Raw genomic sequence first — 16330 nt, 5'->3', positions numbered from 1 at the left:
GTAGCCGCTTCCGGGTCGCTGGACGTCTGCGCATGCGCAGGCGTTCCAAGATGGCGGCGCCCATTGCATCTGAACGCCGGTTCGTCCAGCAGCCCTCTGCCCTCCTTGCTGTGTCCAGAACCAATAGGGATAGCGCTGGCCTATCTGCTGAACGGATCCAAGGGGGATATAAGCAGGTTACAATGGCAGAACCCTGCTTTTGGTCGTAATCCGTCATGGAGAGTGGTGGTGAGCAGCAGCAGCAGCTGTCAGACGAGATGCGTCAGAAGCCCAAAAAGGATAGAGGCGACCAACCCAGTCGAAAAAGCTCATCCGAACAAGGATCCAGAGCTTTGACTAGGAAAGAACCCCCTCGGATTCCGGTACTTGACTTGGGCGCACGGGTAAGTGACCTACGTGAAAGTTCACTCTGTGACGCGGGCCCCTTATACTTTATCTTTCCAGGGGAAGAAAAGTATGGAAAAATCCAAGCATAAGGAGTGTGCCCTCTGTGGAGTCCCCTTACCCGACTCTTGTACTAAAAAGTTATGTGCCCCCTGTATACAACAGACAGTGAGGTCTACAGGAGTGGTTGGGTGGAAGTGACCTTAGGTCAGATAGTGGTTATCACCTATATTGTCCTCCCCCAGGTAGCAGAAGAGTCCGTGAGTACGGCAAATTTAAAAGAAATGATCCGGCTAGAAGTAAGGGAGTCATTACGATCCCTATCCCAAGCGGAAGGCCCGAAGCATAGGACCCCTCTGGACTCTAATTCGTCAGAAGAGGAAAGAGAAGAAAGTATCTATCTCTCTAGTCCTTTCTCCTCTTCATCAGATGAGGAGTCTGGACGATTTTGTCTACCCTTGGATAAGATTGACAAGGTAGTCAAATCAGTTAGAGGCACGATGGGTATAGAGGAACCCAAATCACAGCCCTCAAAACAGGAGTTAATGTTTAGTGGTTTAGATCGTAAGAAACATAGATCTTTTCCGGTAAATGAGAAGATCCAGGAATTGATACTCCGAGAATGGAAGAAACCGGAAAAAAAGGGGGCCTTACCGCCGGCTTTAAAGCGCAGGTATCCCTTTGATGATCCGGTGGTGGAGACATGGGATAAAGCTCCGAGGTTGGACGCGGCAGTAGCAAAGGCGTCAAAGAAAGCCTCATTACCCTTTGAGGATATGGGGTCCCTCAAAGATCCCCTAGACAGAAAGGCGGATATCTTTCTAAAAGGTACCTGGGAGATGGCAGCTGGATCCCTCAGACCAGCAGTGGCCGCAACGTGCACAGCCAGGTCATTAATGGTCTGGCTAGATCAATTAGAGTCTCAGCTGAAGGATGGGGCATCCAGAGATTCTATTCTGAAAGCGCTTCCGACAATTCAGAATGCTGCAGCCTTCCTATCGGATTCTTCTGTGGACTCTGTCAGGATGGCGGCCAGAGCGGCAGGTCTATCTAACGCGGCTCGCAGGGCCCTATGGTTAAAGTGCTGGTCAGGTGACATCCAGTCCAGAACTAAGCTCTGCGCCATTCCGTGCGAAGGACAGTATCTCTTTGGTCCAACGCTGGACGAGTTGCTGGAAAAGGCAGGCGATGATAAAAAGAAGTTTCCAAGCCTGTACTCGGCATCCTACCGCCGACCCTTCAGTCGAAGAAGATTTGGTCGTGGGAAGAAACGCGGGTCCTCTCCCACTAGAGAGAGTTTCAGATGGGAAGACAGACGAGGTAGAGGTACGGGATATATGTTTCGCCGTTCCTCAAAGGATCAGAAAAAACCAGACCAATGACTAGCAATCCCTGTGGGGGGTAGACTGTCAGCATTCTCCTCAGCATTGCATGACATAACGAACAGTAGATGGGTCAGAGGCATTGTTACTAAAGGTCTAAAGCTGGACTTCAATCATTGGCCTCGGGATAAATTCAAATTAACCCCTTATCGTTCCTCCCCCCTGGAGCAAGCAGCCCTAGAGGCTGAAGTCATGAACTTATGCGCCAAGAATGTATTGGTGGAAATTCCAGATTCAGAAAAAGGAAGGGGATTTTATTCTCCTCTCTTTCTGATCAAGAAGCCGGATGGATCATTTAGAACGATCATTAATCTAAAGTGTCTTAATGAGTTCCTGGTTAATGAATCCTTCAAAATGGAAACGATTAATTCAGCAATAAAGATATTGTTTAATCACTGTTTCATGGTAGTTGTAGATCTTAAAGATGCATACTATCATGTTCCAATACATGAAGATTTCCAGAAGTTCCTGAGAGTAGCGGTGTCAATGGAGGGTAGCATTCGCCATTTCCAGTTCAGAGCTCTCCCCTTTGGCTTATCAGCGGCTCCTAGGGTGTTCACAAAACTAGTGGCCGAGGTCATGGCGCACTTACGAGAGTCCGACATCCTGATCATTCCCTACTTGGATGACTTCCTTATAGTAGGGAGCTCAGCAGACCATTGCCTGTCCCAGCTAGAAACAGCCACATCCAGACTGGAGCGTCTGGGGTGGATCATAAATTATGAGAAATCTCGTTTACAGCCTCAAAAAATACAAAGATTCTTAGGACTGTCATTAAACTCAGAATCCCAACAGTGTTGTCTTCCACCTGACAAATCATTACATATCCAGCAACAGGTGTATAAGGCAATTGACAAACCATCCATGACCCTTAGACAGGCTATGTCACTATTGGGTTCCTTAACCTCTTGCATTCCCGCTGTCCGTTGGGCCCAATTCCACACCAGACCATTACAATCTGAGGTGCTGGTTAATGACAAAATCTTACAGGGGTCCCTGCAGAGTCAGGTTACTTTAGGTCCAAAAGCACTCACATCTCTTAAGTGGTGGCTAGTCAGTGAAAATTTATCGGCGGGGGTTCCCTGGGTATCTCAGGTAACACGTGTGGTAACAACTGATGCTAGCCCTGCGGGTTGGGGAGCACACATGGATGACATGATGGTTCAGGGTCTATGGCCCCCTCCCCTAATATCAGCCTCCTCCAACCAGAAAGAGTTAATGGCAGTAGAGCTTTCAGTGAAAAAATTCCTCTCATATCTGCAGGGTCATCATGTCAAGATGCTATCGGACAACCGGGTGACGGTCGCGTACATAAATCATCAAGGTGGAACTCATTCCGAGTCACTGATGAGAGTGGCGGATCGTCTGTTCCAGACAGCAGAGAATCACTTTTTATCCCTATCCGCTCTACACATAAGAGGAAAGGAAAACGTCAAAGCGGACTTTCTAAGCCGCAACACCTTGAAGCAAGGGGAGTGGTCCCTAAACAATCGTGTGTTCGATCAGATTGTCCACAAATGGGGACATTCAGATGTAGATCTATTTGCTACCAGGGACAACCGGAAGACAACAAAATTCTGTTCCCTAAATCCCAGGGAGAATCCTCTAGCCGTAGACGCCTTTCTGATCAATTGGGATTTTCAGCTGGCATATGCATTTCCTCCACTAGGCCTATTACCCTTAGTAGTCAGGAAGATAAGAGAAGATCGAGCCACGGTTATATCGATTGCCCCATTCTGGCCAGAAGGGCCTGGTTCACTTGGCTCAGGATCATGTCAGTGGAGGATCCCTGGGTGCTTCCGGAGATTCCGGATTTGCTCTACCAGGGTCCGATCAGTCATCCGCAAGTAAAGAACCTTCATTTAACGGCATGGATTTTGAAAGGGCGTTACTGAAAAACAAAGGGTTCTCCCCGAGTTTGATTGAAACCCTTATGAAAAGTAGGAAACAAATAACCACAACGATCTACGCCAGGACCTGGCGAAAGTTTCTGGCCTCTTCTGATTTCAATTTAGAAGAAGGAATACCTATAAAACAAATTTTAGAATTCCTGCAAAAAGGCTTAGAGCTAGGTCTATCCACTAGTACTCTAAAGGTACAGGTCTCGGCCCTAGGGGCTCTATTCTCCTGTAACATCGCCAATAATTACTGGATCTCAAGGTTCATTAAGGCATCCAGTAGATCTAGACCCATTCAGAAAGATAGATCTATGCCTTGGGATCTCAACTTAGTCCTATCAGCATTGACTAAAGAGCCATTTGAACCTTTACAATCAGCTTCAATTAAGGCCCTATCCCTTAAGACAGCTTTTCTGGTAGCAATTACATCTGCCCGTAGAATAGGAGACATACAAGCTCTCTCCAGGGTATCCCCTTATACAGAGTTTCTACCAGACAGAGTAATCCTCAGACCGGACCCAGCCTATTTACCAAAAGTGTCATCACGGTTTCACAGGTCACAAGAGATAATTTTACCATCCTTCCTCCCTAATCCTGCTAACCCTAAGGAAGAACTACTCCATACATTAGACGTTAGGAGATGCCTGCTAGAATACATCTCTGTTACCAACACATGGAAGAAAGATGATGCATTATTTTTATCTTTCCAAAATCCTAGAAAGGGACTCAGGGTATCAAAATACACACTAGCAAAGTGGATTAGGGAGGCTATCTCTTTGGCTTATACTGCAGGTGGGGGTCCGGCTCCGCAGAATCTGAGGGCGCATTCCACCAGGGCCATGGCTACATCCTGGGCGGAAAAATCTGGAGTATCAATCGACCAGATATGTAAGGCGGCCACATGGTTATCCCCGTCCACCTTCTTTAAGCACTATAGGTTGGATTTGGGGGCTTCCTCTGATCTCACATTCGGGTTAAGGGTGCTACAAGCCATAGTCCCTCCCTAAGGTACCTTACATCTCTGTAATTCTCTCGTCGTGCTGTCATGGGAGTCCGAGTAAAGCATTAAGCTACTTACTGGTAGCGGCATTTCTCGGAGGCCCATGACAGCACCCTTAGTTCCCTCCCTATTCACGTGGGGGTTTGCACTTCCTATAGATGTGTATATATCTCACACATGATACCAGTTCCAAATATATAGCTGGAGATTTGTATATAATCTGTATATAATTTGTATATAGTGTATATTTTTTGTGCCACTAACCGCGGTAGTCCTCTCAAGACTCTGAAATACAACTGAGGCAAGGGAGAGGTACCGCCCTTTTGTATCTGTAGGTTTCCTGTTCCTAATGGGCGGATCCCCTATCTCGTCGTGCTGTCATGGGCCTCCGAGAAATGCCGCTACCAGTAAGTAGCTTAATGCTTTCTCTTCAGGCAATTTGAAACATAAATGTAGCAGCTTCATCAACCTCTGTATTTCCAGCAGCCACTCACATATGTATTAAATGTGGTCACCAAACAAACACCTCCAGGCTCGGACTGGCCCACCGTAGAACCGGAGGATTCTCCGGTGGGTCCAGGCACTGACACCTTCTGTGTGGGCCCCCACTGCTCCAGGGCCCCCCTCCTCCCACCCTCCTTCCTTGAAGACAATACTCACCCTGCTCCCGCGATGGCTGGTCTCGGCGTCTGCAGCTCAGCTCCTCCTGAATGAGCGGTCACGTGGTACCGCTCATGAATATGCGCATATTCATGACCTTAATTAGCGGTATCACATGACCGCTCAAGCAGGAAGAAGGTGCTGCGCCGGAGGTCGGGACAGAGCCTGGAGCCATGTCGACGCGGCTGCGCGGTGTGTAGGACAGGACAGGTGAGTCTGAGGGACGGGTCAGGTCAGGTGAGTATGAGGGACGGGGGCGGAGCATCCTCCAGTGCGGCGCTGATAGCAGGAGACCTCCTGTGCTGTGGAGAGAGGCTGAGGAGCGGTGCAATGGTGGGGGCTCTGTACACAGGAGTACTCCATGGGGCTGATCTGAGGTTTGTGGGGGCACGGATAAGCGGACGTTCCTACATGGGGGTTGTACAGAGAGCAGGGTGACTTTTGAATGTGGGGGAGGGGGTACTGTCACATGGGGGTCTGTGGGGAAGGAGGGGGTGCTGTCACATTGGGGTCTTTGAAGAAGGAGGGGGTGCTGTCACGTGGGGGTCTTTGGGGAATGAGGGGGTGCTGTCACGTGGGGGTCTTTGGGGAAGGAGGGGGTGCTGTCACGTGGGGGTCTGTCGGGAAGGAGGGGGTGCTGTTACGTGGGGGTCTGTGGGGAAGGAAGGGGTGCTGTCACATGGGGTTCTGTGGGGAAGGAAGGGGTGCTGTCACGTGGGGGTCTGTGGGGAAGGAGGGGGTGCTGTCACGTGGGGGTCTGTGGGGAAGGAGGGGGTGCTGTCACGTGGGGGTCTGTGGGGAAGGAGGGGGTGTTGTCACGTGGGGGTCTGTGGGGAAGGAGGGGGTGCTGTCACACACATGGGGTGTCTGGGGAAGGAGGGGGTGCTGTCACACACATGGGGGGTCTGTGGGGAAGGAGGGGGTGCTGTCACACACATGGGGGGTCTGAAGAAGGACATAAGCCGGCGCGCCATGCAAGATGGGAGCGGGGGGTGGAGAGATATGCTAAGCATACAGGGAGGAAGATAAGATCCATGCATTCAGGGGGGGGGGGAATACGAGCCATGCATTCGGGGGGGGGGGGGAATATGAGCCATGCATACATGGCCGTTATACAGTATGGAGCATCATTTGTGTCCATTATACAGTATTGAGCATCATGTGGGATCATTATACAATATGGAGAACTGTGTGTGGTCGTTATACAGTATGGAGCACTGCGTGGCCATTATACAGTAATGAGCATCATGTGTGGCTATTATACAGTATGGAGCATTATGTGTGTGGCCATTATACAGTATTGAGCATTGTGTGGCCATATTTTTTTTTTGTTTATAATTATTGTATATAAAACAGTGTGATCAGCAGTGCTAAATGGGTGTGGTTGGGACGTGGATATGGGTGTGACTAGTTGTGAAATGGGTGTGGTAAGAGGCGTGGCCTAAAATTTGCCTTCTTCAAAAGTTGGGAGGTATGGTACCACATTTGCCACATCACGGCAAGTGCCGCAAATCCCATAGGGAATGAATGAGGCCGAACGCAGTATTGCTGTAAGTGATCCGTTACTCGGCAGATGCAGAAAAACTGCCTGATCTACTGCAAAAGGCGACTTTCACAAAAGCGATTCTTGCCAAAGTCTATGCCGATGGTGTCATACTCACCAAAGGGGGAGGCAGCACTAAAAGTGCCTAGGACAGCAGAAACTCTAAATACGGCCCTTGGGGGCTACATTATATTCTGTGGGGGGGACTGCATTATACTCAGGGTACTACATAATATATTATGTAATTTATATAAATAATAATAATAATAATAAATACTACATTATATTATGGGGGCTACATCATACTATATGAGGGGGCTACAGTATACTCTATGGGGGGCTGCATTATATTCTGTGGTGGAACTGCATTCTCTCAGGGGACTACATTATATTCTGTGGTGGGTTGCATTATACTATATGAGGGGGGCTGCATTATACCCTATGGGGGTGCTACATTATATTCTATGGTGGGGACTGTCATACCTGAAGGGGTTGCATTATATTTTGTGGGGTGCTGCATTATATTCTATGAGAGGGGACCGCATTATATTTTATGAGGGGGCTACATTATATTCTGTGAGGGGGCTACCCCAACCCTTGCTACATTATTAAGACGTGAACTACCTTATATTATACCCTGATATTAGCGCTTTTTACCACACAATTGGTGGTCTTGTATCTATTTCTATGTAGCTACATAGTGGGCCCCAAGAATGATTTTCTCTGGTGGGCCCAAGGTGCTCCAGTCCGACACTGAACGCCTCTCTATTTGGCTCCAGCACTCCTCTCTTTGCGGAGTAGACTAGCCAGCAGCTCTGCCTTCACACTGCTGAGCTAACCCGGCTGATGTTAATGGCCTATAAGCCCCGGACTGAATCATAGGATTGATTTTTTTTTTTTATTTTTTTTTTTCCCCCGGCCAGTTTCTTTTAGTCGCTCAAAAAACACAGACCCAATATCCAGTCACATTAAACCCTCTTAGTAACCTAGTGTTACTAGTATAGCTTACATTACCAACACATTTTGTTTGATTGTTTAGTCCTTCTAGGAGGCTTGAACCTGTAATCATGTATACTACATATAGTGTTTCCCCAAAAATAAGTCAGTCTTTTATTATTTTTTGCTACCAAAGCTGGGGTAGGGCTTATTTTCAGGGAATGTCTTTTTTTTTTCCCCTCATGGATTTTGTCCTCACGCTGTGTGTGTGTGTGTGTGTGTGTGTGTGTGTGTGTGTGTGTGTGTGTGTGTGTGTGTGTGCGCGCGCGCACACTAGACAGAGGAATGAATGTGCTTGGTATATAAACAGCCTAACAATAAAAACATGCAGTTGGCATAACTGTAAATGCACATCTCTTGTGCTGATAAAGGGAATGCTATTCATGTGCAATGGATGTGTTGAACTGTCCCAAACAGCGTCGTCAAAATATGAACAAATTAAAGGAGGAAGGGTGTGACCACATGTTCAGAAGTGTTTGCTCTGGCATTGGTACCTTTCCTATAGTTAATAGTATGTATTAAAGAGAAGTTTTCACCAGGTTTTTGGCACCTAATCTGAGCCCAGCATAATCATAGAATCTTATAATGTTAGAGTTGGAAGGGACCTCAAGGGTCTTCGTGTCCAACCCCCTGCTCAATGCAGAAATCACTGAACCAACTCAGACTGATGTCGGTCTGTCCAGCCTCAGTTTGAAAACTTCCATTGAGGGAGAACTCTCCTCCTAGCAGCCTGTTCCACTCATTGATCATCCTCACTGTCAAAAAGTTTTTTCTAATATCTAATCTGTATTTTCTCTCTTTTGCTTTCTTTCCATTGCTTGTTTCCATATGCAAATGAGAATAAGGATGATCCCTCTGACATCCCTTCAGATATTTGTGGACCGCTATTGTCTCCTCTTAGCCTTCTTTTTTTTTTTTTTTTTGCAAGCTAAACATTCCCAGATCCTTTAACTGTTCCTCGTAGCATATACTTTGCAGACCACTTATCATCCTGGTAGCTCTTCTCTGAACTTGCTCCAGTTTTTCAACATCTTTTTTATAATGTGGTGCTCAGAACTGGACACAGTATTCCAGATGAGGCCTGACCAAGGAGGAGTCGAGGGAGATAATTACTTCATGTGATCTAGACTCTATGCTACTCTAATACATCCCAGAACTGTTTGCCTTTTTTTTCTGCTGCATCACATTGTTGACTCATGTGCACTCTGTGATCTATTGGAATCCCCAAGTCTTTTTCACATGTGCTGTTGCTTGGTTCTATTCCTCCCATGTAATTTTCATTTTTTTGTTGCCCAGATGTAGAATCTTGTATTTCTCACTGTAAATACCATTCTGTTAGGCTGGTTTCACATTTGCGGTTGTGTCCGCAGCATTTCTGACTCATACGTTCGCATGCGTCTTGATATCCTATCTATAACATTGTAGACGCAGGTGCATGCGTCCGCCCGCGTTGGCTTACGCATGCGTATTTTCGTGGTGTGCTGCTGAGCGCACCATGATAGACTTTTTTTGGCGTCAAATTTCCACCGCCATACGCACATGGACGCTTGCGGAAGGAGTGTGTCAAAACAACATATTACAGTCTATGGGAGCGCATATGAACGTAAGGACATGTGTTTGCTTGCGTTTGCACAAGGGTCTATATATACAGAAATCCCATGAGCCTCGCCCATTGGCCGTGGCTTGTCAATTAAATTCTCCTTGAAAAATGTTTTCATAACAAACGCATGCGCATAAACATGAACGCATGCAAGCGTTGCAGCTTTTTATCCGTCATGCGTAAGTTGATGCGGATAAAAAACGCAGCATTATCATGCGTTTTATCTTGCAGTTGCGTACGAAACGCTGTGGACTCAACCGCAAATGTGAACCTAGCCTTAAGGTACCGTCACACATAACGATATCGTTAACGATATCGTTGCTTTTTGTGACGTAGCAACGATATCGTTAAGGAAATCGTTATGTGTGACAGCGACCAACGATCAGGCCCCTGCTGGGAGATCGATGGTCGCTGAGGAAAGTCCAGAACTTTATTTCGTCGCTGGACTTCCTGCTGACATCGCTGGATCGGCGTGTGTGACACCGATCCAGCGATGTCTTCACTGGTAACCAGGGTAAACATCGGGTTACTAAGTGCAGGGCCGCGCTTAGTAACCCGATGTTTACCCTGGTTACCAGCGTAAACGTTAAAAAAAACACACTACATACTTACCTTCCGCTGTCTGTCCCCGGCGTTCTGCTTCTCTGCACTCCTCCTGCATCCTGTGTCAGCGCCAGCCAGCCGGAAAGCACAGCGGTGACGTCACCGCTCTCCTTTCCGGCCGCTGTGCTTACACAGGGCAGAGAAGCAGAGCGCCTAGGGACAGACAGCGGAAGGTAAGTATGTAGTGTTTGTTTTTTTTAACGTTTACGCTGGTAACCAGGGTAAACATCGGGTTACTAAGCGCGGCCCTGCGCTTAGTAACCCGATGTTTACCCTGGTTACCGGGGACCTCGGGATCCTTGGTCGCTTGAGAGCTGTCTGTGTGACAGCTCTCCAGCAACCAAACAGCGACGGTGCAGCGATCTGGATCGTTGTCGGTATCGCTGCAGCGTCGCTTAGTGTGACGGTACCTTAAGTCACTGCCCATTGTTCAAGCTTATCTAGATTCTTCTGAATCCTTTCTTTGTCTTCTCTAGTGTTGGCTATCCCTCCCAGCTTTGCATAGTCTGCAAATTTGATCAGTTTACCTACAGTTCCATTATTTAGATCATTTATAAAAATGTTGAACAACGCTGAGGCCAGGACTGAGTCGTGTGGTGCCCCACTTGAAACACTCTTCCAATTGGATGTGCAACCATTTATTACCACTCTGAGTATGATCACTCAGCCACTTATCAATCCACCTAACCGTAGCCTAGTCAATCCCATACTTGGTTATGTTTTTCAGTAAGGATAGTATGAGCTACTTTAGCAAAAACTTTGATTGGGTGGAAATGCGGCAGATATAGTATATCTCTACTTCAACAATCATAGAAGGAAATTTGATTAGACTGGCATGACTTGTTTGCTACAAACCCACGCTAGCGCTGGTTAATCACGGTTTTCTTATCCAAATACTTACATACATGCTATTTAATAGTTTGTTGAAATGCCTTTCCTGTAATTTCCTGGCTCCGCATTCTTTTCTTTTTTGAAGATAGGGACATTTGCCCTTCTCCAATCTTCTAGGACTTCTCCTGTTTTCCAGGATTTTTTCAATGATTCTGGCTAGTGGTTCTGCAGTTTCCTCTAACACAGAGCTCCCCAACCTTTCTGACCTTGAGAGCCACATCTAGCTGTGAAAAGAGGGTCGTGAGCCAGGTTCAGCTCTGAGAGAGGGTCGCGAGCCACAGCCAGCTCCTTCCCCACTCTCAGTAGTGACACCGAGCGCCTCCATTACTGGTATAATGACAACCAAAGCTTTTCCACTGAAATCACACCAAGGCAGTATGCCAAGCTCCACGGTTTCCTATCTCACCCCCATTCAGATCTGCTCTTCCATACAGGGCTACACACAAGTCACCATTTAGAGATCTGCTCTTAATAGTCATTTACACTTGGTGCTAATGCACCAAGCTGGCAGGCAGCCGCGAGCCACGCATCACAGGCTCGCGAGCCACATGTGGCTCCCGAGCTACAGGATGGGGACCCCTGCTCTAACACTTTCAGTACCCTAGGATGTAATTCGTCTTGACTGTGAAATTTAAGTTCATGTAAATTAGTGAAGTATTCCCTCACCATCTCTCTGTTCATAGATGGTGTGGATTCTTTTATTCCTTCGATGGCACCGTGAAGATCCATTGATGTTCAATTGCTTTCTTAGAGAACATAGATATAAAATACGAATTTAAAAGTTCGGGCTTCTCAACATCATTTTTGACTACTTAGCCCTTTTTTCATCCTGTAAAAATCTTATAGCATCTGTGACTATTCTTTTGATTTTCACATACCACCAAAATCCTTTTTTATTCCTTTTGGTCTCCCTTGCAAACCTCACATCATTAGTGGCTTTAGCTCTAATGCTTGCCCTGCAAACAGAATTATATTTTTCTATATATATGCCCCCTCTTTCCATTTGACATACATTTATTTTTTTCCTTTTTAACAATTGATTAAGTTCTGTGTTCATCAACCCTGGTCTCTTGAAATGCTTCCAATTTTTCTTTTCGAGATGTTACCGATTGTGTGGTGAGAATTTAATTTGGCAAAATCTCTTATCCTCCTTGGACATTTCTGTCCTTTAGAACATCCAGCCATTGGACCTTTCCTACTTTTTCTGAGTCCATTAAAATCTGCGTTTCTGAAGTCCAACCTTTAAGGTACCGTTACACTAAACGACTTACCAACGATCACGACCAGCGATACGACCTGGCTGTGATCGTTGGCAAGTAGTTGTGTGGTTGCTGGGGAGCTGTCTCACAGACAGCTCTCTCCAGCGACCAACGATCAGGGTAAAGACTTCGGCATTGTTGAAACTGTCTTCAACGATGCCGAAGTCCCCGGGTAACCAGGGTAAACATCGGGTTACGAAGTGCAGAGCCGCGCTTAGTAACCCGATATTTACCCTGGTTACCATTGTAAAAGTTAAAAAAAAAAAAAACTACATACTTACATTCCGATGTCTGTCACGTCCCCCGCCGTCAGCTTCCCTGCACTGACTGTGTCAGTGCCGGCCGTAAAGCAGAGCACAGCGGTGACATCACCGCTGTGCTCTGCTTTACGGCCGGCGGCGCTGACAGTCAGTGCAGGGAAGCTGACGGCGGGGGACGTGACAGCGGGTGATCAGCGACCAAAAAAAGGTCCTGATCATTCCCCACGACCAACGATCTCCCAGCAGGGGCCTGATCGTTGGTCGCTGTCACACATAAGGAGATCGTTAGCGAGATCGTTGCTACGTCACAAAAAAGCGTGACGTTGCAACGATATCGTTAACGATATCGTTATGTGTGAAGGTACCTTTTAAAGTCTGTGTCCTATCTGGTCTTCCTCTTGTTATCCAATTTTTGTGGATAACATGATCGTTTCTAGCTCTCAAACTTGCACTGAGAACTTGTGACGTAACTTCTGACTTCTGGCCAGTCAGAAACGGCGCTCACAAGATCCGCCGCAGGACCAGAGCGGTGCTGAAAACCTGAAGACGCCAGAGGCACTACGCCAACACTGGGGAAAAAAAAAAGCACTCCAAGTGGTGCTTTAACTTGTATGAGTATATCCTGAGCACTGACAAGTGGGAGGTCGGGGCTATCAAGTACAGGTCCTTCTCAAAAAATTAGCATATAGTGTTAAATTTCATTATTTACCATAATGTAATGATTACAATTAAACTTTCATATATTATAGATTCATTATCCACCAACTGAAATTTGTCAGGTCTTTTATTGTTTTAATACTGATGATTTTGGCATACAACTCCTGATAACCCAAAAAACCGGTCTCAATAAATTAGCATATTTCACCCATCCAATCAAATAAAAGTGTTTTTTAATAACAAACAAAAAAACCATCAAATAATAATGTTCAGTTATGCACTCAATACTTGGTCGGGAAACCTTTTGCAGAAATGACTGCTTCAATGCGGCGTGGCATGGAGGCAATCAGCCTGTGACACTGCTGAGATGTTATGGAGGCCCAGGATGCTTCAATAGCGGCCTTAAGCTCATCCAGAGTGTTGGGTCTTGCGTCTCTCAACTTTCTCTTCACAATATCCCACAGATTCTCTATGGGGTTCAGGTCAGGAGAGTTGGCAGGCCAATTGAGCACAGTAATACCATGGTCAGTAAACCATTTACCAGTGGTTTTGGCACTGTGAGCAGGTGCCAGGTCGTGCTGAAAAATGAAATCTTCATCTCCATAAAGCATTTCAGCCGATGGAAGCATGAAGTGCTCCAAAATCTCCTGATAGCTAGCTGCATTGACCCTGCCCTTGACGAAACACAGTGGACCAACACCAGCAGCTGACATGGCACCCCACACCATCACTGACTGTGGGTACTTGACACTGGACTTCAGGCATTTTGGCATTTCCTTCTCCCCAGTCTTCCTCCAGACTCTGGCACATTGATTTCCGAATGACATGCAAAATTTGCTTTCATCAGAAAAAAGTACTTGGGACCACTTAGCAACAGTCCAGTGCTGCTTCTCTGTAGCTCAAAAGTGGCTTTACCTGGGGAATGCGGCACCTGTAGCCCATTTCCTGCACACGCCTGTGCACGGTGGCTCTGGATGTTTCCACACCAGACTCAGTCCACTGCTTCCTCAGGTTCGCCAAGGTCTGGAATCGGTCCTTCTCCACAATCTTCCTCAGGGTCCGGTCTCCTCTTCTTGTTGTACAGCGTTTTCTGCCACATTGTTTCCTTCCAACAGACTTACCATTGAGGTGCCTTGATACAGCACTCTGGGAACAGCCTATTTGTTGAGAAATTTCTTTCTGGGTCTTACCCTCTTGCTTGAGGGTGTCAATGATGGCCTTCTTGACATCTGTCAGGTCGCTAGTCTTACCCATGATGGGGGTTTTGAGTAATGAACCAGGCAGGGATTTTATAAAAGCCTCAGGTATCTTTTGCATGTGTTTAGAGTTAATTAGTTGATTCAGAAGATTAGGGTAATAGGTCGTTTAGAGAACCTTTTCTTGATATGCTAATTTATTGAGACAGGTTTTTTGGGTTATCAGGAGTTGTATGCCAAAATCATCAGTATTAAAACAATAAAAGACCTGACAAATTTCAGTTGGTGGATAATGAATCTATAATATATGAAAGTTTAATTGTAATCATTACATTATGGTAAATAATGAAATGTAACACTATATGCTAATTTTTTGAGAAGGACCTGTATACCACTGTAGTCATCATCTCGTATATCTGGTATAACCACCTTACAGAATTTTTTCTTTTCATAAAGGCAAAATTTCTATCTAGATGACTTGAAATGCTGCGTAGTCGTTTAGCTAGGCCCTCTGAGATGGTGAAATCTGGAACTGATGGTCTCCGAGCAGTGAATGGTCTGGAGTGTCATGGGCTGTAGCCACTGGAATGTGTGGAGCGTATGATGAGTTTCATCTCTAACAATGCACCATAACACTTTCATGTCGCTTGATCCTTATCACTTCTTTAATGACGCCAATGTTGTTCTCCTATACCAGCATTAATTAGTATTTTATTCATAAAAGATACTTGAAAAGGCCCAGCATGTTTTGGAAAGGATAATTGAAAGTTTATGAATGATCCTTTACTGCACTTTTCAGAGAAAGAAGGACCAGAGAAAAAAAAAATGAAAAAAGATCCCGGAAGCAAGAAATCTACTCCTGTCAATATCCTTTTTGGTTACCCCTTATCTGAGCGGAAGCAGATGGCTCTCCTCATGCAGATGACTGCCCGAGACAACAGCCCAGGTAGCAGCTCTGCAATGTGAATACATCGGATGTTCTGCTTTTTTTCCACAATTTTCACAAAGGCACAATTTTTTTCCACCTTAATGTGTTTTTTAATATGCTGCTGTTACATGGAGCAAAAGCATATCTGATATTACTGTACAAATCTATTTATATAATTGCCTTGTAATGTTTTAATTTCCTGTTCTGTCCAGATGTCACCATATCCCAGAATTCCAAGCAGAGGAAGCTCACCGGTCGCCATATTGGGACACCCAAGTGATGGGTGTCTCAATATGGAAACTGCTGCTGGTACCAACCTATTGCGCGATACCACCAGCGGAACACCGTCGCATCTCTCGCTCGCTCGCTCTCTCACACACACACACACACACACACACACACACACACTCACTCTCTCTCTCACACACACACACACACACACACACACACACTCACTCACTCACTCACTCACTCACTCACTCACTCACTCACTCACTCTCTCACTCACACACTCACACCCTCTTGCGCGGTACCTCCAGCGGAACATGCCGCCGCCGGGATCAGCCAAATGATTCACTAATTGCTGCTATCTTTGTACAGGAGGATCACATGCTGCTATCTGTCTCACAAAGATGGCGGCGGTCTGATTTACTGCGCCTGCGCGGAGTGCAGTGAATCATTCGGCTGATCCCGGCGGCAGATGTGCGACGTGTCTACAGGCAGAGGAAGCCGGTCACATTAAAAAGGTTTTCCCACGAACGAAAGTTCATTTTAAAAATTGTCTGTGTCTGACCATGTACGGAGCATACCACAGCTCCTGGGAAGGGGAGGAAGCAAAAGACAATACTGACACTACAGCTGTCAGTACTGTCTTAAAAAAACTATTTTACCTCACAAAATGTATCCTCTGCAATCTCCAGCTGTAATGTCAGTATTGTCTTTTGCTTCCTCCCCTGCCCAGGAGCTAGTGGTAAACCCTTTTGGGGCGCTCTAATATTGCCTCTTGTGAGTAGGGCTTATATAACATCCATTTTTTGCTTCTATTTTATTCTTGTTTTTCATTTTGTTTAAAT

At 46.2% G+C, this 16330-nt stretch overlaps 1 protein-coding gene across 5 annotated transcripts in view; it reads left to right on the top strand.

The window, feature by feature from the left end:
* ANKRD12 (ankyrin repeat domain 12) overlaps positions 1–16330 on the top strand; it is a 198865-nt gene that overhangs the window by 133652 nt on the left and 48883 nt on the right. For all 5 annotated transcript variants that reach the window (XR_011314080.1, XM_069731056.1, XM_069731054.1 and 2 more), the window contains one exon: positions 15129–15275. Coding sequence is in view for 4 of the 5 variants with exons in the window: in XM_069731056.1 (XP_069587157.1) it covers positions 15129–15275 (147 nt within the window). In the remaining variant the exon portion in view is untranslated. The remainder of the gene's footprint in view (positions 1–15128; positions 15276–16330) is intronic.

The sequence above is a fragment of the Ranitomeya imitator genome, chromosome 6, assembly GCF_032444005.1.
Source record: "Ranitomeya imitator isolate aRanImi1 chromosome 6, aRanImi1.pri, whole genome shotgun sequence".
Taxonomy (NCBI): Eukaryota; Metazoa; Chordata; class Amphibia; order Anura; family Dendrobatidae; genus Ranitomeya; species Ranitomeya imitator.
Note: the sequence above shows the minus strand (reverse complement) of the source record. Positions and strands in the feature narration are given on the sequence as shown.